This window comes from Passer montanus, unplaced genomic scaffold, assembly GCF_014805655.1.
Source record: "Passer montanus isolate IOZ18808 unplaced genomic scaffold, ASM1480565v1 scaffold234, whole genome shotgun sequence".
Lineage (NCBI taxonomy): Eukaryota > Metazoa > Chordata > Aves > Passeriformes > Passeridae > Passer > Passer montanus.
The window spans coordinates 186,564-210,432 of record NW_024366970.1 but is presented as its reverse complement, the minus strand read 5'-3'; the positions used below and the strand labels follow the sequence as shown (position 1 = coordinate 210,432).

Below are 23,869 nucleotides of genomic sequence, written 5' to 3'. Positions count from 1 at the left end.
ACAGAATTAAAGAAAGAAAGGAAAAAAAAAAAACCAAAAAAAGCATCACCAAACAAACAAACAAAACCAAAACAAACAAACAAAAAAAAAACCCAAAAAATCATCAGCTTTAATGGCTAGCATTCAGACTGGAGTATTTTGATAATAGGTTCTCAAAGAGCCACCTGTACTTCACAAACAAACAAAATGCTAAAATATTTGAAATAGCCACTAGAGAGAGAGTGAATTCAGGTTACTCCTTCAAATGGGTTTTTCCATCCATAATTATATTACACGTGAATCCTTCTCACAAATAAATACACAGAAATAAGTATACTATGAAATGTTGTCTGGAGCACACAGAGTATGAAAAGTAACAGCAACTGCTGGATTGATTGCCATGGAGAAATATTTCCAAATACATTGCAAGCAACTGCCTGTTACCTTCACGATCCATTGGAATGTATCTCTGCTTTACCATTCACATTTAAAATTTTCTAATGAAACACATGATATAGCAAATCCTAGATAGTCTAAGTGGACTATAATTTATCAGACCTCTGGGTTTTCACAGCAAAATCCAGCCTGCCCATCCAATGGGATTGCCATGTTTTTCTGACTTTAAGAGTAACTGCAATTACCTGAAAAATGCAATTCTGGGGATTTCCAGAAAGGAAACTATGCAGGTGGTAACATATGTAACTGACAACATGGGTTCTCCAGTTTCATCTGATCAGACAGTAAATATATTAAACACTAAGGTTTCCATATAAAAGATCAGTGCTTTTCTCCTCTTAGGTACGTTTAAGCAGAGGATGCAGTTCTAAGCAGAACTCTTGATGTCTCATCAGGCATAGGCAGTTCCTGAAAAATTATGGTATCTAGGCTTCTGTAAACTCTTTCCAGTTCGAAGTGAGTTGGGAACCCCTGGGAAATGGAAATGTCAACAGTGGAAGGGATGACAGATTATCTGCGTGGGGAGAGTGGTCAAGAACTGGATGGCAATGTTTCCTCTTCAAAGGTGGAGGAAACCTCTGTAACAATTACAAAATCATAGAATAGTTTGGGCTGGAAGGGACTCTGAACAGTCACCGAGTCAACCTGCCCTGCAATGGACAGGGACATGTTCAACTAACCAGGTTTCTCAGAATCCAATCTGATCTTGAATGCTTCCAGGGATGGAGCACCTACCACCTCTCTGGGCAACCTTTTCCAGTGTTTCACCACTCTCACCGTAAGAAAATCTTCCTTATACCTAGTTTAAATCGATCCTCTATTAGTTTAAAATCATTAGCCCTTGTCCTACTGCAACAGGCCCTGCTATAAAGTTTTCCCCCACTTTTCTTATACATCCCCTTCAAGTACCAGAAGGATGCAATAAACAATCCACAGAACCTTCTCTTCTCCAGGCTTAAAATCGTTGACTCTGTTGGCCTTTCCTCACAGGGGAGGTGCTCCAGGCCTCTGATCATTTCTGTGGCCCTCCTCTACAATGCCTCCAACAGTCCATGTCTTTCCTGTGCTGAGATCTCCATACTTGGATGATCTGGATGCAGTACACCAAATGGGGTCTTATGAGAGCAGAGTTGGGAGTAGAATCACCTCCTTTGACCTGCTGACCAATGTAATTGGAATGAATTTGAATTTGCTTTCATATTCTTCTGTTCTCTTTTGTGTTTGTATGCTTGAGGGTCCTATGAAGCTCAGGAAAATGACACCATCATTCTCAGAGGACCAAATGTAGTATTTCCGATGGATTTCATTTGGAACCCCACCTACCCACCTATGGTATGTCATATAAATTGACAGTACTACTTAAATCACATCTGGTTTTGCTTATTAGGGAAAGTGCAATGTTCACAAATTCTTCAAAGATCACTAAAATTGCATTTTTAATTGAAAAAAGCAGGATGAGAGGGAAGTTGATAAAAATTCAGGATGAATGAAGATAGCCATCTTCTAACTACTGACCTTGAAATGGTTGATCAGATCATAGCGTGTGAGAAGTTCATAGAAAATTAATTTCAGTGCATGATCCCCACTGGCATCATTTAGTGCAACACATCAAAGGACCACTTGTCTACATTCTGCAAGAGGAGGTAGAAAAGACAGTTAATATGGTTATCATTTTTACCATGATCATTCAATTTCTTCACTTCCTCTCACAATTTGAGACTTTCAGTAGTGTTATAAAGGTATAATTTATTTTTCCATAAATTCTTCATAATCCATTTAACCAATGAATATCAGTATACTTATTAGTACTGTGTGACTTCTGTTTAAGAAGCTTCCATTAAGAACACGTATGCTGTTTGTTTATTCTAAACACAGCAATTTTCTACACTAGAATTTAAATGCCAAAAGATAAATCCTAAAAGATAAAAATCCTGACTTGCTTTAGTTCCTGAGACATTGAGATGGTCCTATTTAGGCTGATGTGATACATTAAGTGCTAACAATTATATAAAATTCTAACCTTTATAACAGAAGAATAAATATCTAATTCCAGTTGGGAAAGTTACAGTCAGCTGTAAATTACATACTAGTGTTTCAGGCTGGTCAGTCAAGAGATCAAGGAGGGGAAGTTCACCTCTCAGCTCCTACATCTAAAGTTTAAGGTCTAACCTTCTTGCAGAAGTTTCAGTTTGAATCTCAAATGTTAGGGAAGGCTGTGGGTGGCAGCATTCATTATCTAGGAAGAGATTAAGAGAAATACTAATTATTTCTAAATGCTCCATTTCCACGCTTTCTGTCTCTTCTTAACCTTTGGGGACTTGATATACAAGTCAACAAGCAAATTCAGGGATAGATGTTATTCTGCTCAACATTACTGGAAGGCACAACATTTTTGTAGCCACAGATAAGCAGAAGTCTATACTGCAGACATTGCAAGTCACTACAGGTTCTGTGTTCATAATCTGTATATTTGCTAGCTAGAAAATATTCCTGTCAAAAAAGGCTGAAAAATTCAATTCTAAACCATGTAACTCCTTCAGCAGTAATTAATGCAAAGTTCAGTCTCTAGTTTAGTGACTGAAGAACAGCGTACTCTGTAAATATGTTTCTATAAACGGTTTGTATAGCCACTATTCAAATGAAAGACGAGGCTGATTGTCCTTTTATGGCAACCACTCACACCCATGTCATACAAAAAGGCAACAGATTACTGCAGCAGAAAAATTTTTGTTGAGGATTTTTTGCAGGTTGAGGAGCTGTTGCAAGACAATGGCCACATTCTGCCGATGCACAATCCAGCCTGCTGGTAACAACGGATAATGGACATATTCAGAAACTGGGTGGGTACATCCTTGAGAAAGATACAAGAAGAAGAGTCATCAAGACTCAGCAAGTTTGTCAGCAAGTTTGAGAAAGTGATAAAAAAAGAGAAGCAAAGGGTAAGCCAGACAGCAAGGCATGTGAAAGTCAGATGATCCAATGAGCATTCTATTTTAGATGTGTGAACAGCTGGAATTAACCAATCATGTATTAGCTAGAGACATGTGAACAGTAGAAACTTATTATAAATATAGCCTTTTTGGGACAATAAAGTTGGCTTCACTTGATCATATTGATCACGAGGTGACGTCCCATTCCTGATCCTCCGCACTGGAAATTAGTATAAAATATATGTAAAGAGAGAGACATGCTGTGCACTCAATTAAAAAAAAAAGTGCCAAACTTCTCATGCACTGAAAAAATGGGACAGATTATGTATCTAAAACTTGTGCTGCTACAGCCTTCATTTTTATTTTCCAGAAGCTGTAGTATTTAATTCTTTTTAAAACCAACCTTTGTCACAAAACTGTGGTTCCACAGCTTTGAGTTATTAAGTGCAGATGTCCTCTTGATCACAGCATCAAAAATGAGAATTTGTAGTTAAAAATTAAGCTTGTTTTGGCTGCATTTCATCTCAATCCTTGTCCTTATTATCATGATTCTGAGGGGAATGTTGATTATGGCAATCCAGAACAGCTGAAGATGTGTGTGTGTGGTACACTCCTGCCACCCTTTTGCATGCTTAAATCATCAAGTCATTTTACAGAGCACACTAAGCAGTCAGGTCACTGTAAGGGTTTTTTAATTGACCTTACTGGACTGACACAAGCAACAAAATACACCATTTTCAATGGAGGATATGGAACTGAGAAATTTCAGACGAAATATGTTTTCTAGGACAGAAGACTTCACAGAATCATAGAATATGCTGAGTTGGAAAGGACCCACAAGGATGATCAAGTCCACCTCCTAGTCCTTCACAGGACATTCCCAAGAGTCACACTATGTGCCTGACAGCATTGTCCAAATGCTTCTTGAACTCCATCAGGCTTGGTGCTGTGATCACTTTGCTAGGGAGACTGTTTTGACCTCTTCAAAGTAACTCCCATTTCAACCAAACCCTATACCAAACCCAAAAACATCCAGACAAAGACATGTTATCAAAAGAGTTTTGGAAAAAAAAATAAATATATTCTAGATGCACAGTTGACCAGGCAGATGCTATTCCACTCTGAGCAAAATTAGTCAATCATTTGGTTGTTATTGGTTTGTTTTAACTGTCCTGGCTTGTAAAATAAGCATGTATTCTATTTTTGCCATCTGTTGGGGGTTAGGCAGTTTTTCTTATCTCTTTCAAGAACAATGACACTGCCAGGAAGATAATCTCCTGCTAATGGGCTATTGAATTACTCACTGTGGCTGGTAAGATTAGTTACATCATCCCATTGGGAGATGCTCCACCCAGAGGGAGGAGCCAAGCATCCCTGCCACCATAAAACAAGCATTTCTGAGACCACAGACAGCCTTCTTCGCTGGATTTCCCAGAGGAATCAGGAACCAAGGCCCAGCTGCTCCTTCGCCGCATTTTCAGAAAGGATCTACACCCTTCTGCAGATCGCCGCTCCAGGAGGAGCAGCCACCATCTGGCTGGACTACTATCAACACCCTGACTTCTCAGGGTGTCAGGTTTTTTCTCACTCTGCCAGTGTTTTTTTTTTGCTTGTGCTAAATGACATTGTTATTTAGTTTTTTTTCTTCCTAGTAAAAAACTGTTATTCCCATTCCCATATCTTTGCCTGAGAGCCCTTTTAATTCTGAAATTGTGATAATTCGGAAGGAGGGGGTTTACCTTTTCCATTTCACAGGAGGCTTTTGCCTTCCTTCACAGACTCCTGTCTTTTCAAACCAAGACATTAACTTAGAGTTTTAACATGATCACTTGTTTTTACAACCTAATCATTTGAAAACATAGAAAAAATTGAGGAATTCTATAAGGCTTAAGTCAGTTGAGAGTAGGCGATGAGTCTTCAACTGTCTTGTTACTGCTGAGCAACCGAGGAGAAGAGGTACCATTATAAACATCTTCTCTCATAAGCTGCTATGGAGTGTAGTTGCAAAATAACAAATTTGCATCCCATTTCAGGAGTTAAGTTAGCACTTGTCAACATGCTGTTGGAAAAAGGTGTGGGTGGATATTTTGAATCTGTATATGAAGGGCATGTTTGATCATTCTTCTTGCAATTCCACCACATCTTTTGATGAGTTCTACAATTCAAAATGAAAAGGATAGCCTAACTGCAAATCTTTCCAGTGTAGAGAAATGCTGCAAGATGTCTTCATGAGTTTTATACTTAATACCTCTTGCTTAAACTGCAACCCCTGGTGCGAGGACACGAGGCTTGACTCCATTTTCATCAGAAGGCTGATTTATTATGATATATATTATACTAAAATACCACATGACAGCTGTACGAAAAGAACAGAGAGAATAGGATCAGAAGGCTACAAAGACAAGAATAGAACAGGAATGAATAACAAAAATCCTGTGACTGCTCACAGCCTTGGCACAGGTGGCTGTGATTGGTCACTGATTGAAAACAATCCACATGAACCAATGGAAGATGCACCTGTGCCCTTCCACAGTAGCAGATAGTTATTGTTTACATTTCTTTCCTGAGGCCCTCAGCTCCTCAGGACAGGAAAAATCCTGGCAGAGGCTTTTTCCCTAAATTATCATGGCAACAAATACCTCTGTGTATTGCTCCACTATATCACCTTTTTTCACTATTGCATGGCATGGCTGAACCACATGCAACATGTAATCTGCAAAGCTGCTGTGTACACAGCTAGTTGTCAACTTCTGTTTGTGGTCTTGATAATTCCTGCCTAAGTCAAGAATCTTGCAATTGGCCCATGGGTTGAAGCATTGTTTATTTTTCAGACTACTTCTGACTAACTGTTTTCACTCTGAAACCTCAAAACTCACAGAAGGGTCCATTTTTATAAAGTGATTGTCACTTTGAAGACGTGAAGCTGAACAATGCATAAATTCTTTTCTCTCACAGCAACAGATCCTTTCCTTTCTCCATCTCTCCCCATCTGTGTTTTCTTTCTTCCTTGTGAAATGTTGTGAGTGATTCCTAAATCTTCATTTTAATCACTGTAATCTAGAACAAAATTGCAACTTTCACAACCTGAAAATGAATGAAGTCTTCAACTTCATTCTTTCTTGTATTGAAAGGATAATCCCTTAGGCCAGTTAAATGATTAATGTATGTGAACTAACTGAATGTCAGAGACAAAGATAGACCAAGTATTAAGACCCCCGTTATCACGTCAAATACCACAGTATTATTTTCATGATTTGTACAGACCCCCCTTCAACACCTTTTTTTTGGGATTACCTTTAGCACTCCAATTACAGCTGGTGGGTAGCTCAAGCCTACCATATTTGAAGTACGCCTGTACATTCTACCAAGATTAAATAGATAAAGCAACACATAAATAGAATTAAATGAAACAAAACAAGCAATCAACAAAACTTGTAAAACAACAGACCATTACAGGAGACCTCGTTTAGCCCAGAAAACACTAACGGGAATATGGACCTTTTTTCCTTCCATCTTGTTTCTAACTTGCCCACTATTCTCGATACTGTTCTTGTTGTATAGTTTAATTTGAGATTGTACACTCCCCAGTATCTCACAGCTTGGTTACTGAGCTGAACATGACAAAGAATTTGTCAGCACCAGGTCTTTATCAAATGGAAAGGCTACACTCAACTCAACAAAATGTTCCCCATTTTGTATTGCACATAACTGTACTGACCTTTCAGTTCCCTCAGTCCTTGCTGGCCCACGTGCAAGATAATTCTGAGTGTACTTCAGAAACCATTTGTATGAAATGAATCAACTCCAGTATAATACAGCTACTACTTTTGTGTACATGTTTTCAAGATTACTATAAAACCTTTTCAGTATTTGCCATGTGTGTGTGTTTCAGGAAGTGAGAGAAAAAGAACAAGGCAATAGTCAACATCTGTAACCATATTAAACAAAGTATGTAATATACCAGATTTTAAACTTGATTATAAAGTATATTTCAAACAGATTATAAAGTATGTACAAGTTTTTCAAGTTGTTTTCAGGACATACTCTGTTTAATAGGATTTGATGAATGCAGAAACTCTGTCATAGCTAGAATCTCTTCCCACAGGTCACTCTTTTTTTGCCCTAAACCACTGTAGGACTAAAAGGAGATGATGGAAAGTTCTCTTCTCCCATCTGAAATGATCCTGTGCAAAGTCTTAATTCTCCTAAGAGACAATTGAGGCAGAAGCCCTTTCCCTTAGTTCAGGAGAGTCACAGAGTCACAACCCTCCTCCAGTGCCATATTATATCTGAACACTTCCTTTTTTGGGTCACAGTGATCCAAGTCAGCTGGAAAACAGCCCACTGAGCCAGCTTTCTGCATTTACTTCCTTGTTGAGCAAATCCTCCACAGAATGAGGATTAATTCACAACTAGCTTGTCAAACCTTGGAGAAATCGGTCCCAAGGAGAAATTAGAGGTTTAATCTTATTACAGTTTGCTGCCACTCTTAACATATGTACAGTAACTTTGGTGCACAGATAAAAATATTGGCTATAGTCACAACAAAGGAGGCTTCTGTCAGTCTGTGTGGATTGTTGTCCACTGTCTGATGTGCATAACCTCCTGCACAGAGGGCAGGCTGCTGTCACTGCAATTCTGATCAACAGTGAAAGGTTTTCTGCTCTTCCACTCCTGACTTGAATTTTGCTGTTGCAAAATTATATCAGAGATCTGAGAGCTGCTGTCTTTCAGACTGTCCAAAGAATGCTGACAGTTTCACATATGCCAGCCCTCCTCCTGGCTTAAACAAAGAAGGTCAGTGAAGAGTGGTTACTTGACAAGAAAAGGTAAGAGAACAAGTGAGTCAAAATTAAAATTAATAAATGTTTTAAAGGGTTAAAAAAGTAAAATCAGTTTTAGCAACACGTTGTGATGTAAATCACAAGAGAGAAGGCTGAGAGGACTCAATGAAATACTCTCTGAGCTCCAAAATTTTCACATCAGTTTTGATCTATAGTTAGCTCCAGTAATAATACGGTAAAGGACTTTGTTCTGTATTTTAGAACTTCTTCATATGAAATACTAGACCATGGAAGCAAATGGAAACAAGGAAGAGTCCAAATTTTAAATGCTGTCACTCCTGACCTAGGACTATGCAGAAGTGTATATTGTCCATCCACATTATACTGAGTGTGCTATTACATTTGCAGTACAGTAAGAACAAAGGACTAGGTATTGTTTCAGTTTGCAGTATTTTACTAAATCCCAGGTTTTTAGGTGTTACCTAAAACTTGGGATTTAGTAAAATACTGTGTAGAAACATTAACAGAAGCACATTAAAGTGTTCTTCATTCATCAGTCTTCCACTAGTCCTCTGAGGTCTTCTGGCCTAAGGTACTCTTCTCCACCTCCTATCATTGTGCCATCACATACTATAGGTGAAACCTGCAGTACCTGGGTAGATGGTAAAGTAATTGCATGACACTTTACCTTTCCACAAATATCCCAGCTTGCACTGCATGGACAATACTCCTTAACTGGGTTTTTTCCTCAGTCCTTTTGAGCATCATCCCCATTTGCCGTGTGAAGGTAGAAGCCAATCAGTCACGGACCTCTGAGGGCAGAGAGTAAGACTGGATATCACTGAGCTCATCTTCTGTGTCCAGTAAACGCCTAGAAGGATGAGGGAACAGAAGGGTAAACAGAGTTCCTTAGAGAGCATTACATTATTAAAAAAGAAACTCACATGTATTCTAATTAAAGCAGCTGTTAAAAGTCTTTTTCATCAGTCCTAATAAAACACACTAGTACAAGTCTTCAACTGTTTGTTTATTCTCTTACGTACTTACATTTCAGATTGTGGAACTCACTACTAGGCTGAGAAACAAGATGTATCGGCCTTCTGAAGCACAACTATATGATTATCTACTGATTTTACATCTTCAGCTGATCGATATTTCTGAACTTTCTGCCTTTTAAAGGCAATTTATGGTCATTTCTAGGAATTTCTAGCACCTGATTTAGTAACACACAGTCCTCTCCTCTCCCATTCTCGTCATCTGTGTTGACTCTAGAAGTGCATTAATCACTGGGTAAATGGCATGTAATCAAGAGGGGGGAACTCCTCTGCAATGTCATACCAGTCAACCTCTGCTCATGAGGTTGCCTTTTTTTTTGTTCTTGTTTTTTTTTGTTGTTTTTTTTTGTTTTGTTTTGGTTTTTGGGTTTTTGTTTTGTTTTGTTTTGTTTTTATTTTTTTTTTATATTTCAAATACATCATACAAGTGAAAAATTTAAGATTATTCAGAAGAAATAGTTGAGTAGAAATTTAGAAACTCTCAGGAAAAGTAGGCTGCAATGACTATGAAAGCATTTCTCTAAAAAAAAAGTGTATTACATTTATGCTTGGTTTTGATCTCCTTCCCCTTCCCAGAAAACTTAAATAACCTTTTAAATGAAGGACTGAAGACCTCTTCCACACAGAATACAATATTCTAATGTTTAAAACCATACTGTCTACGAGTAGTAAATCTTGGCTCAACCAACTTTCACAACTGGCATGTAAATTACAACTGGTGCAAGATATGAGTGCTGATGTCTGTAGTTAGCTCACCTAGTTTCACCAATGTATACTGACTCAAGAACAGTCGCTGCATATTCCAAATTCTTCTTTAGATCTAAAACTGAAGCTTCCCCTCTCTCTAATTGCTTTACCAAAGACTGTAATCTAAAGAAAGAAAGAAAACAAAAATCTGATTAGTATAAAGCAAATTAGGTTGAGAGTGAGTGTCAGTTCCTAGGATGAGACCTTGCATACACCTTGAAAGGTGTGAACTTCTGGAAGTCTAGAAGTTTTTTTAATTTTTTTTTTCATGTTGATACATGATATCAACAAAAATTAGTTTTCAAAGATCAGTTACAATAATGCTAGGCAAATATACATAATTCCATGGGTTATCACAGAATCATACAATCACAGAATGATAGAATATGCTGAGTTGGAAGGGATCCATCAGTGTCACTGAGTCCAACCTCTGACCCTACACAGGACACCCCAAGAATCACAACATATGCCTGAGAGCATTGCCCAAAGGCTTCTGAATTCAGACTCCTTGAGTCCTGTCACTAATCATGAGAGGGAAGAGATTAGTATCCACCCCTCCACTTTCCCTCAAGAGATTGTTGAAGACTGCAATTTAAGGTCTCCTCTTAGTCTCCTCTTCTCCAGTTTGAACAGATCATGTGGTCTCAGTCACTCTTTGTAAGGCTTCCCCTCCAGATCTTTCACCATAATTGTGGCCCTCCTATGGACACTTCCTAATAGTTTAATATCTTTCTTATATTGCGGTGTGCAAAACTGCACACAGTTCTCAAGGTGAGGCCATACCAGTGCAGAGCAGGGCAGGACAATGACTTCCATTAATCAGCTGTCTGTTCCCTACTCAAAACTGAAATAAGTAAAAATAGAAATTACTTGCAAGTTATCACAGGAGCTAAGAGAGGACAATTTCAATTCAGCTATAAGAAGGAACTTCTTGAATAGTATCTGTTAACAAATGACTGTTATTCCTAATGATTGATGTACACATGCAAAACTCTATTAGAGTATATTTAGAAACACTATTGTAGAAATATTATACAAGGTTAGGAAATGCTATGATTTTCATTAGATCAAGCAGCCACCTTATATCTTGTGTATATTAAACATAATTCAATAATTTCACATTCGAACAGTAAGCATTGCTTCATATGCCTCCTCATTTCTTCACTCCATGTATGGGGAGTCTGCAGATACAACAACTTAACTAGCTACCAGAAACATTGTACACAAGCCACAGCAGTCAATTTTACAGAAAGAACATGACCTTTGGCTCTTCCCAACTTTTACTTAATTTATATAAGTATTTGGCAGCTTTATGCTGCAACTCATTCAAAACTCATGTTCAATATTAGCACAGCAAGTAATGATTGCTTCATGGAACCAACATTTTTCATTGAAGATTTTGCAAAGTACTATGTGCATCAATCTTTTAGAAAAACAGTACTGTTGTCTTTGGGAACTGAATGAGCAAATATAAACAGTTTAAAGGTTTGGTCATGTTTTGGGGTTTTTTTTTATTCAAGTCAACTACTTCACCTAGCACAAACCTTTTATAGAAATTAGGTACACAAATCTTCATGGAAGTCACTGGGATGGATATCAGTGATAAACCACCTGTCTGTCATATACTTCCTCAGGAAAGTGTGCACTCGTGACAGAAATGAGCCAGGACATTATCTTAGGTGGTCACTGTGGCTTTGGAAGGCTAAGATGAGGTGACATGACTCATTCCACTGAATAAATGTGAGAGCTGAACAAGGATAAATTTCAGATGTGGGAGAGAAAGAAACACTATATTCTTTTTTCACAGCCAGGAATCTTCTAATCAGTATTTCCCAAAGCAAGCCTTCCTGTTGGCAGACTAGTTCTTTTTGAGATGTTAGTGTGAGTTAGTTATTTGAGGCAACTGTTCAAACACAATACAGTCATTGAATTTGTTGACAATGACATCCAAAGACAACAAATTATATCTTCCAGAATTACTCATTTTCAAACCACTGTTGCCTTTTATAAAAAAACAGACACAAATCTAACAGTTTTTAATTTGCGTCTTTAAAAATAAGTACCTGAAAGAAACTGTCAATAAATATATTTAATATACCATAAATAGGTAATATATGATACATATAATAAAACCATACACAAGAAGATCACCTGCCCTGGACTTAGGAGAACAGACTTTGGCATCTTTCGGGACCCATGTCATAGAGTATCCTGTGGCAGAGCTCTGGCGAGCAGAATGGCACAAGAATACTGGCTAATATTCAAGGATCTCTTCCTTCAAGCTCAGGAACAATGCATTGTAACAAGACAACATGGGGCAAAAATGCCAAGAGGCATCCATACATGGATAAGGAGGTGCTGAGCACCTCAGAGATAAAAAAAAGAAGTTTACAGAAGGTAGAAGCAAAGACAAGCTAAAGCCCAGTTAGAATTGAGTCTAGCCAGAGTTGTCAAAGACAATAGAAAGAGTTTCTATAGGTATCTTGATAACAAAAAAATTATTAGGGATAATGTGGGCCCTGTCTAGGAGGAAGTCGGAGACCTGGCTACCTGGATAGGCCTGGAATATGGAGAAGACTGAGATTCTAAATTAATTTTATGCCTCAGTCTTCCACAGCAAGTGCTCCAGACACCCTGCCCAAGTCATGAAAGGAAAATGCAAGGACTGCAAGAATGAAGACTCTAAGCCCACTGTAGGAGGGAATCAGGTTCAAGACCATCTAAGGAACCAGAATGTGCACAAATCTATGTGATCTGATGAGATTCATCCATGGGTCCTAAGGGTAGACGAAGTTGCTAAGCTCTTGTCCATCATATTTGAGAACTGGGACAGTCAGGTGAAATTCTTGATGACTGTATGTTGATTTGGCACAGCCTGGGTTTTGGTAGCAGGGAGGGCGCTACAGGGGTAGTTTCTGTGAGAAGCTGCTAGAAGCTTCTACCATGTCTGACAGAACCAATCTCTGACAGCTTTGAAGATGGACATGCTAATGGCCCAATTAGATAGGTTGTTAACACCCCTGTGAAGGCATATACAAAAAAAAAAAAATAGCACACAAGCAGTTTTTGTTCCCAGGGGTGGAGAGGTGAGGCCACTAGGGGCCATCCTGGCACTACCAGCAGTGATGTGCTACTGCAGCCACCACCATCTTGGCACGGCCCCAGAGAGCCTTGTGTGCCTGGCTGCCCCTAGTCAGCCACACCACAGGCAGAAGGGCAGGGGCAGCATTGGCGGCTTCTCCCTCCCAGAGCCCCATATGAAGAGAGGCATTAAATAGCACCAGTGCCACAGCAACCACCACTGCCCACACACTGGTAGCAGGGCTGTCTAGCCAGCAGCAGAAAGATGACAAGCAACTCCTCAACACAGAACTTAGATGAGATCAACCTCTAGGCACTGCAGGATCTTGCAAGAATCTTTGAATTAGTGGAACATGTTGCCAATACCTACAAGCAGCAGCTTTTCTTCCAGTCAGAGAAGAGGAAGAAGTGAGGACATGTTAAAGAAAACAACATGGCGGCACCAAGTTCAGTGGAAAACAATGAAGGGAGAGGAGGTGCTTCAAGTATCACAGCCGAAATTCCTCTGCAGGCTGTGATAAGGACTATGGTGAAACAAACTGTCCCCTTGTAGTACATGAAGTCCATGGGAGATGCAGAGATCCACTTGCAGCCCGTGAGAAAAGTGCTCATGCTGGAGCAAGTGGATGTCAGAGAAAGCTGTGATCCAGTGGGAGACCTGAACAGAGAGAGGGGGACCCTGTTTCCAGAGATAGAGAGGGCCCTTGCTTCCAAACTAGAGCAGCCTATTCTTAGAAGACTGCACTCCATGGACAAGTGATTGACACCACAACAGTTTCGGGAAGAGTATTTGCCCGTAGGAGGGACCTCATGGCATAGCAGAGAAAAGACTCCTCTCTCTGAGCAAACAAAAGAAGATCTCAAGTAATGAACTGACCAAAAACCCATGCCCTGTCTCCCTGCACTGTCAGTGGGAAAAAGGGAGGCGGTTGGGGAGAAATGATGTCTTATATCCTCCTCTGACTGTGTTAATAATAAATTTACTTTATACCTCTAAATTTGAGCCTCTTTTGCCCTTAGAGTGTTTTTCTTCCAATCCTTAACTCATAAGCCCTTTGTTAATTTCTTTTTCCCCTCTCCTCTGCCCAACTACAGTAGAAGAGAGTGAGAAAGCAACTTTTGTAGGTGCCTGGAATCTGGCCAGTATCAAACTATGACAGACTGAAAAAAAGAGAAATATTATTATAAAACGGAAAGTGGAAGATCCAAGAAACTACAGATAATTCAGTCTCACGTCTGTGCCAGGCAAGATCAAGGAGTGTATTCTCCTGGAAACCATGCTGGTGAGCAAAGAGAAGGCTGGTGATAACCAACATGGCTTCACTAAGGGGAAATCATGCCCGAGAAGTTTGATGGCTTTCTATGACAGGGCTACAGAGTTGGTGGATAGGGGCAAAGCAACTGACATTATTTACCTGGACTTGGGCAAAGTACTCCACACTGTCCTGCATGACTTCCTTCTCTCTAAACTGGAGAGACATGGATTTGATAGATGGATCGCTCAGTGATAAAGACTTAGCTGTATGGCTGCACCCAAACAGTGGTGCGGTAATGGCTCATTGTCTACATGGAAACCAGTGACAAGTGGTGTCCCTCAGGAACTGGTGTTGGGGTGAAGGAGTGTAGGAGAATGCCCCCTAATGACAGAGTGGCAAACTAGCCTTTGTCCCCCAAAAAAGGAAGGAAGCCCAGAAGTTTCTCCCAACGATCAGGTGAAAAGCCACCTTATAGGACCCCAGAGACTTCACTAAAACCTTGGGGTCACCTAATTGGATAGAAGCCAAAAAGTCCTGCCTGGGCCATAAGGTAGAAAAAGAGATAACAAAGGAACCACGAAGCTTTTGTGAACGTGTTTCTACCAGGGGCAGACCTCTGTAGCAGGCTTGGATTTTCTGTTTATTATTTTGCCTTTTATTAAACCTTTTTGTTTCTAACACTGCAGCAGAAGCCATCCTGCTCATTCTTCGCCTCCAAAGGTAATAGCTAAGCTATCCTTGGGTGTATTAGGTTCCCTTTTAAAGGCTCATAAAACCCTGGCCGGACAAAACAGAACCTAATATTGGGGCTGTTCAACATCTTTGCTGGCAACATGGACAGTGAGACTGGTGCACCCTCAGCAAGTTCACTGATGACACCAAGCTCTGTGGCAGTGCAGTCAATATGATGGAGGGAAGGAATAATGCCATCCAGAAGGACCTCGATAGGCTTGAAAGGTGGGCCAATGCAAACGTCATGAAGTTCAATAAAGCAAAGTGAAAGGTCCTACATCTGTACTGGGGAAATCATAGGAGCATCTATAGGCTGGGCAGAGAAGTGATTGAGAGCAGTTCTGTGAAGAAGGGCTTGGCTGTGACAGGTGATGAATGTTGCCAGGATTTTTAGTGAAAAAGCCTCTGCTAGGATTTTTCCTGTCCTGAGGAGCTGAGGGCCTCAGGAAAGAAATGTAAACAATAACTATCTGCTGCTGTGGAGTGCCACAGGTGAATCTTCCATTGGTCCATGTGGATTGTTTTCAATCAGTGACCAATCACAGCCACTTGTGCCAAGGCTGTGAGCAGTCACAGGATTTTTGTTATTCATTCCTGTTCTATTCTTGTCTTTGTGGCCTTCTGATCTCTTTCTCTCTGTTCTTTTAGTACAGCTGTAATGTAGCATTTTAGTATAATATATATCATAATAAATCAGCCTTCTGATCAAAATGGAGTCAAGCCTCGTGTCCTCGTCCAAGGGGTCTCAGCCTAAGCAAGAGATGAAAAACTCAACATGAGCCAGTAGTGTGTGCTCACAGCCTAGAAAGTCAATTGAATCCTGGGCTGCATCAAAAGGAGCACAGCCAACTGGTCAAGGGAAGTGATTCTCCCTGTACCCTACTTTTGTGAAACACCACCTGGAATATTGCATACAGTTCCAGTGCCCCCAACTGGAACGGGGCATGGAACTGTTGGAACAAGTCCAAAGGAGGGCCACAAAGCTGATTAAGGGATCAGAGGCCTTTCCATATGAAGGCAGGCTAAGAAAGTCAAGGCTGTTCAGCCTGAAGAAGAGAAGACTGCATAGAGACCTCACAGCAACCTTCCATTATCTGAAGGGGACCTACAGAAAAGCTGGAGAGGAACTCTCCATCAGGAACGCTAGAGATAGAACAAGAAGTAATGTATTCAAAGGGAGAAATTTGGGTTGGATATACAGAAGAAATTCTTTATTGTAAGGGTGGTGAGGTACTGAAACAGGTTGTCCAAAGAAGTTGTGGATGCTCCATACTTGAAAACATTAAGAGTGCGGTTGGATGGGGCTCTAAACAACCTGATCTAGGGGAAGATGCCCATGCTTATGGAAGGGGACTTGTTCTGGTTCCAGCAAGGACAGGGATGATTTTTGCAGTAAGCAAGAGGGAACATGGCTAGAACCTGGAGGGTATTCTGTATCACCTCATATAATTACCAGCAGAAAAGGGAGTCTCCTATAGGGTTAAGAGGTCTTTTCTGGTCGGGATATATGGCTGCAGTTTGGTCTGGCTCTGCACTGAGCATTTTGCATGTGAATCTCTCTCTTTTGTACACTTTTGTTTTTAGTATTGTTGCTGTTATTATTTGTGTTCTTATCTAACTGGTGTTTCCAGTAAATTGTTCTTATCTTAACCCATAGCCTTTACTTTTTGTACCTCCAATTCTCCTGTCCAGCCTGCCACAGAGGGCAGAGGGAGGGTGAGGTGGGGAATCAAGAGGAGCAGCAGCATGGTTTGCAGGGTCTCGGTAGACACTTGGGAACTACCATTCCAATTGCTCTCAAGAGACATTACACACCACAAGGTAATCTGCGCTTTTACCTGCATGACCACAGAGAGGACATGAGGAAGTGTGATGGAAAACCCACCTCTGTCCTAGCAGCACAGGTGTGTCAGTTGAGAGGAAGGACAACCACCACAGAAAATTCTTCAAGCATAAATACTGCTCTAGTTTCCAGTGGGCTAGTTGTCAGACACAATGGAAGGGCTGAATGTTATTTCTGATCCTCTTGAAGTGACCTAAAGTTCATATTTACAAGAAATGAGCAATGACTACTATGACTGGAACTAGAGGGCTCTGCCTCCGGCAGGAGGAAAGGGACGAACCAATTTATTGGACTATGATAGATAGCTGATCTGATAGCATTGTGCATCAGACCTGCAAGAGTATAAGGCTTTAGTTGACACAGGCACACAATGTGTCCTAATGCCATCAAGATCTATAGGGACAGAATCTATCTCTATTGCTGGAGTGACAGCTGACAGGATAGGAGCTGAAGCAAGGTTGTTTGGGAATGAATGGCAAAAACACTCCAATTCAGATTGGCCAAGAGGCCCCGAGTGTCCTTGGCATAGATTAACTCAGGAGAGGGTATTTCAAGGACCCAAAAGGGCATTGTTTGGCTTTTGGGATAACTGTTGTCAAGATAGAGGAAATTAGCTGAATACTTTGCCTGGTTTCTCAGAGGACCGTTCTGCTGTGGGATGGGGGATGATCAAAGAACAACATGTACTGATGGCTACCACAACAGTGCACCATGGACATTACCACACAAACCAGGACTCTGTCATCCCATCCATAAGATGATTCATAAACTGGACAGCAACCCTTTAATATCTCTATATGGACAGTGCATAAGTCTAATGGAGAGAGGAGGCTGACAGTCGACTAATTATGGCCTGAACAAAGTCACACCACTTCTGAGTGCTGTTGTGGACATGCTGGAGCTTCAGTACAAAAGGGAGTCCAAGGCAGCAAAGTGGTGTCAGCACTGATATTTTGCTAATGCATTTTTCTCCATTCCTTTAGCAAGACAGTGCAGGCAACAGTTTGCTTTTACCTGGATGGATGGTAAGAACACCTAGATTCAGCTGTCCAAAGGGAGGAAATACAGCTCCACTATTTGCCATGGGCTGATCCAGACTACACTGGGAAAGGGTGAGGCTCCAGAACAGTGCAGTATATTGATGACATCATCATGTGGGGCAAAACAGCTGAGAGAGTTTTTAGAAAGTGGAGAAGATAATTCATATCCCCCTGAAGGCTGGTATTGCCATAAAGCAAAGTCAAGGGACCTGCACAGGAATATAAATTTTTAGGGATAAAATGGCATATCATCAGAGTCCAATGGACATGTTCAAGAAAATTGCAGCTATGTCCCCACCAACCTGCTAAAAGTAAAGACAAGTTTTCCTCAGTGCTGTGGGTTTTTGGAGAATGCATGTTCCAGATTACAGTCAGATCATAAGCCCTCTCTATCAAGTGACTGGGAAGAAGAATGGTTTCAAATGGTGTCTGTAACAACAACAACCTTTTAAACAAATTAAACAGGAGACTGTTCATCCAGTAGCCATGGAGTCAGGAATACAAAAGAAGGAAAGCCTACTACACCCCTGCCAAAAAAAAAGAGATACTGGCTGCTTATGAAGGGGTTCAAGCTGCTTCAGAAGTGATTGGCACCAGCTCCTCTTGGCACCCTGACAGCCACTGCTGTGCTAGATGTTTAAAAGGAAAGTTCCTTCCACACATCATGCCTCTTTTGCTACATGAAGTAAGTGGATCACTTTGATCACACAGCAAGCTTGAATAGGAAAACCTAGTCACTCAGGGAAATTGTCACGAATTGGCCTAAGGGCAAAAATTTTGAACTATCTGCAGAGGACGAGAAGAAAAAGATGTCATCTGCTAAGAGGACCACACCATATAATCAACCACCTGAAAAAGAACAGTGATACATCCTCTTAACTGACAGTTCCTGCTGTATTGTAGGGATACATCAAAAATTAAAAGCTGTATGGAGTCCTGTGCAGTGAGTCACAGAAGTTATTAAGGAACAAGGTGGATCAAGTTAGGTTGCAGAGCTGAAAGACATCCAGCTGCATTTTACTGATATGACTGAAAGAGACAAATGGCCAGCGCTCTACCCCAACACTGACTTGTTGACAGTAACAAATGCTCTGTGTGATAGTTATACCTTTGGAAAGAAAGATGCATTGGCAGCACAGCGGCAAACTAATCTGGGCTGCTGAAATCACTGCAGAGGTAGAGAACTTGGCTGTAAAAGTACATCATGGAGATACACACATATCCAACAGTCAGGCTACTGAAGAACACCACAACAACGAATAGGTGGATCAAGCTGCTAAGATTAAAGTGTCTCAAGTGGATCTGGATTGACAGCATAAGTATGAATTATTTCTGGCTTAGTGGGCCCATGTCACCTTAGTCCATTAAGGAAGACATGCAACATACAGGCGGGCTCATGGTCGAGTGGTGGACATAAAAACGGACACCATCTCCCAGGTTATCTTCAACTGTAACACACACTGCAATCAAGCAGGCTGTGAGAGACTGGAAAGATTGATGTCTCAGTACATTTTGGGATGCATGCGGAGGGGGTAGGGGCAGGTTGGGCCTTGCCTTGGTGAAGTAGTGCACTGCCCTGCATACTCCACCTCCTTAGAGCCGGTATCCCAGCCTGGCAGAGCCTGCCAATCTCTGGCACAGTGGAGGCAATGCCTCACACTCCATCTCTGGAGCCCCTAACCCAGCTCCTGGGTGGGCAGATGACCACAAGTTCCACTTGGGGAAAGAGCCCAGAAAGGCCAAGGGGTATTTAAGGCCAAACATGAGACAATCACCATAGCAGGGCATCTCTCCCACCACAAGGTCTTGCTAATTCACAAATTAACTCACTAAAGACGACTGCCCCATGGAAAGTGACATTTCTAGCTGACAATAAACATCTCGCTGTGGAAGAAGAATTGTGGAAATAAGCTGGAATTTCTGACTGACAGACAATCCACTTCACAAACTATAAAAGCTACACCAAACTTTTACAAAACAGAACTCTTCAGCACATTCCCTGGAATTTTGTGGGGCTTTTCCCCAAAGTCAGCATGCTGGTTTTATAGTTACTCTTTAGAGGGTTGAGTGAAAGGACTCAATGTACACCATCATCAGTTTGGTGGTAAATTACAGTGACTCCTAATATATACTATTTCTTTGCTAGCATTAATATTGGAGATATTAAATTTAATATTTATTACATAAAAACCTTAAAGCCAGTTAAGGTTTTTATGTAATCTACTACTAGTTCTTTTGTTTTATAATGTGTAGTAAGTAACTTTTGTCTGCTATTCTCTGTCTGTTCAATAAATAATTCATTTTATAAAAGACCTGATCTGCCATTCTTAGAACTTGTGAGCCAGAGCAGTTTAGGTGTGTCAGAGACTGAAATAGTTCATGCCTCACACATTGATATAAACTTTCATTTATTATAACAAAAACTGTATAGAGAAGCTACAACCAAAGAAGCCTCCCTGAAGATACCTACCTGGACCTTTGGACTGTAAATCAAAATACTGAGATTAGATAAAGGGAAAACCCATTCTTCAACTGAATGAAACAAAACAGTAAACAAGGAAAAGAATGTGAGCCAAACCCAGCTGCTGTGCTAAGAATCACCTTTGGCTTGCTTTGGGGTGGGAGAGGCTGTAGCCCACAGACCCAGTTGCTGGGAGAAGGTTTGCACAGGTTACCACAGCTGAGGTGGGGAGAGGAAGTTTTGGTGTGTTGTAACTTCTGCTCAGGGGCAGTGAACCCATCCTCCCTTACACAAACTGGCCATGGAACCCCCAAGACATTCAGCTGAGAGGCAGCTGAGGGGGTGCCTTAATCCATCAAAGGCTCCTGTAAGTTCCTCCTCTGTGAAAAATACGTATTATATGATTGGCTTTTTGCAAATATTAAAACGAATACTATATGTTTTATGTTGGAAAATTATGTTGTATTAATCCTTTTTTTGTAGTGCTATATATATGAATGTTTTTAAATAGTGTGGTGAATATAGTTTTAGGCTACAAAACTATGTCATGTAAGATATTTTTTCTAACTAGCTCAAGGAGAGATAACAGTAACAAGACAACAAAAACCCAAGAGAAGATATATTGCCTCCTTATTGGGAAGAACCAGACTTCAAGAGACCAAGACAATTGATTTACAAGATTGGGGGGGGGGGGTTGACAATAACCAGAAAGCATCCTTTGTTTGAAAAGAATTTTTGCGTCACGTATGACATATATGAATATGCAACAGGCTATTACTTTTAAGGGTTAATCCTTTGTTAGCAAAGTGTGTTCTGTGGCAGAGCAGAGCATCCATATGTGTGCAATTCTTTGCTTTTTTATTGTACTAACTCTGATTGTCCAAATTCTTATTACTCTAATTTTTATTACTATATTTATAATTATTTTATTACTATTAAACTTTTAAAAATTTTAAATAAGTGATTGCTGGGTTTTTTTCACACCCCCAGGGTCATTCCTGAAACCTTGCACCACAGGATTGTACATGATGCAAGAAACCCAGAATCTGTTTTAAGAGACAATGTCAAACTCTCCCACCCCAGGGAGGTGCCTGGATTTTCCTTCCTGGCCTGAACATATATTAACCCATCAGATTCTATGCTTTTCAGAGGGACCTTCACCACCAAGAAGACCAGCTGGGGTGGATCAACACAACATCGCTGGGATCCACAGAGTGGTGAAATTTTCCTTATTCTCTCCCTGTTGGTCTCCTATGTCCCCCCCACCTACTTCTTATTTCTTTCTTTCTGTCTCTCCCATATTGAGTATCATATAAAACCCATATTATTGTCACTGGCATATAGTCTCGTTTGCAACTTAATTCAGGCAGAGGCTTTCTAAGAACCTTAGCAAACGGATCCTGACAAGGTGCAGGCCAAAAGCTGCTATATGTGTGCTTTTCTATATATTTTCTCTCTTTCTCTCTCCTTCTAGTCCCCTCTTCTTGGAATTCTTGAGTAACTTGAAATCTAACTGACTTAAAGTTAGCTAAGTTGAACGGGTCAAGTTAATGTTTTGAGAAACGTTTATGTCGATTGAATATTGCACTCAACTTTTTGCCAAAGTTTCTCTAATTTTCTCAAGTGGACAATAAAGTCTTTTTTGTTATTTTCACGTCTTCATAATGTCTGGTTGATATTTCTCCCGTGCATCTAACTCAGAGTACACACACAATCCAAAGCCCCGTTAAAAACTCATGCGAGCTATCTGGGGCCTTACACACCCATAAATGAAGGAGGTATGAGCTGATACATGGAAGTAGATCCCTTTTACAGAAAGTAATCATCAACAAAAAAAGTTCAGTAGACTGAACTCAGAAAAAGGTACTGAAAAGATAATGTCTCCTACAATGTCTCCCATTTTTGCCTTGCTATACACACGCTATTTTCTTATCTAGAGGAGAATGAAGGTTAAAGAATAAGTCTGCTCACAGAAAACCCATAAGGCTTAAATTATTACAGCTGCAGAAAAGGTTTGAGAAGATGTATCAATAATCAACCACTGGAAGTATTTTCAGTGATGCAGTAGCACCATGGTTAATTCCAAAACCAGTTAGCCATTTCTGATTGTTAAATATGTGTGGTTCTGAGAGCCTTTGTATTTATTAATCTGGATAAAAAAAATTAAGCTAAATCTTTACACAATATTCATACAATGCTTGGCATAACTAAATTAAAAACTGCAAGAAAACACTAGGAATTATTTAAGAGGTCTTGAAGACAAATATGCTCTCAAAGTTAAGATTGGCTCAATCAAAAATCTCACAAAAACTTAGATTTAAATGAAATTGTCTTCCCCACATTTAATACTTCCCCAAATGAAATCCTTCTCATTAAGAACAAAACACAGATTAAATGCTTGACCCATTGTAATGTGAGGGGGAGAGTGGATCAGAGACAGAGACAACCCCTCACCCAATGTTCACGTGGCAACAGAGAGTGTTTATTGGATCCACCCCTCCTTATAAAGGTGGCTTGCCTGCATAGCTCATTGGGCTGATCTTTTGACATTGCCCAGCTCTGGGACTAGTGAGATGTCTGCAGCTTAGGATGGAATGTAATTGGTTGAGTGTAATTGTAATCTGTTAACCCAGGGCCGGCTTATGGAACCGGCTGGGTTTCTTATTTACAGCCAAATTAATTGCCCAGTACAAGCCAGCTTGTGACAACTCATCTCAGAGTTCTGGAACTTACGGAATAAGCTGTCCAAATGTCCTAAAAGTAGACAGGCACATCTGTAGTGGGATGAGAAAACCAAGCCTCAAAATTGAATGTGTCTTTCATTTGAAGAGAGACTAGTACAATGTGTACATCTAATCATTTAGGTTGGAAAAGACCTTTAAGACCACTGGTTCTATTAGCTTCAGTAGAAGGTCACAGGCAATACTAGTTCCTAAAATGAAATTATCCTATCCTAATGAAAAGGATAAGTACACACCATTTTGCTTTATCAACATAATAAGACTACCTCATTTCTGCTGTTTACATGAGCTTTCAGCTTAGGGGTTTTTTAGAATAGGCTAGTATAGACTCTGGCAGTGCAGAGGTAAATTTAATTATTTTTATAGAATGAAAATTATTTCTGCATTATAGAAATAGACAGCATCATTTTTCTCTGCTTTTAGAGCCCAAATATAAGCAACAATACTCTTAGAGCACATGCACTGAAAACTGTTTCTTTTTTTTTTTCCCTTGGGAAAAGCTGAGAAAAAGCAGACAGATTCTTTGAGAATAGGTCTCCTCCAGGATTTTTCCTATGCTTCTTTACAGTGCTGTGATGAATGATAATGTGAAATTCACCTAAGTTCGCATTAATCCTCCTTGCACAAGACCATTCTGAATAGGATGGGCTCTTACTACACTAAATCTATAATCAGAGTTGTCACACAGCACCTAGAACTTGCTGTGCTCATGGGCATAGAGTTTGGCTCGAAAATTATTATAGATGAAATGCCTTTTCCCTTTC

General features: G+C 40.2%; 1 protein-coding gene across 1 annotated transcript in view; it reads right to left on the bottom strand.

The window, feature by feature from the left end:
• The window catches only part of PDE1C (phosphodiesterase 1C), a 243,028-nt gene that overhangs the window by 36,177 nt on the left and 182,982 nt on the right, over positions 1-23,869 (bottom strand). Inside the window, 5 exon segments of the mRNA XM_039710859.1 lie at positions 1,951-2,039; positions 2,042-2,066; positions 6,660-6,726; positions 8,838-9,020; positions 9,961-10,074. Coding sequence (XP_039566793.1) covers positions 1,951-2,039; positions 2,042-2,066; positions 6,660-6,726; positions 8,838-9,020; positions 9,961-10,074 — 478 coding nt within the window.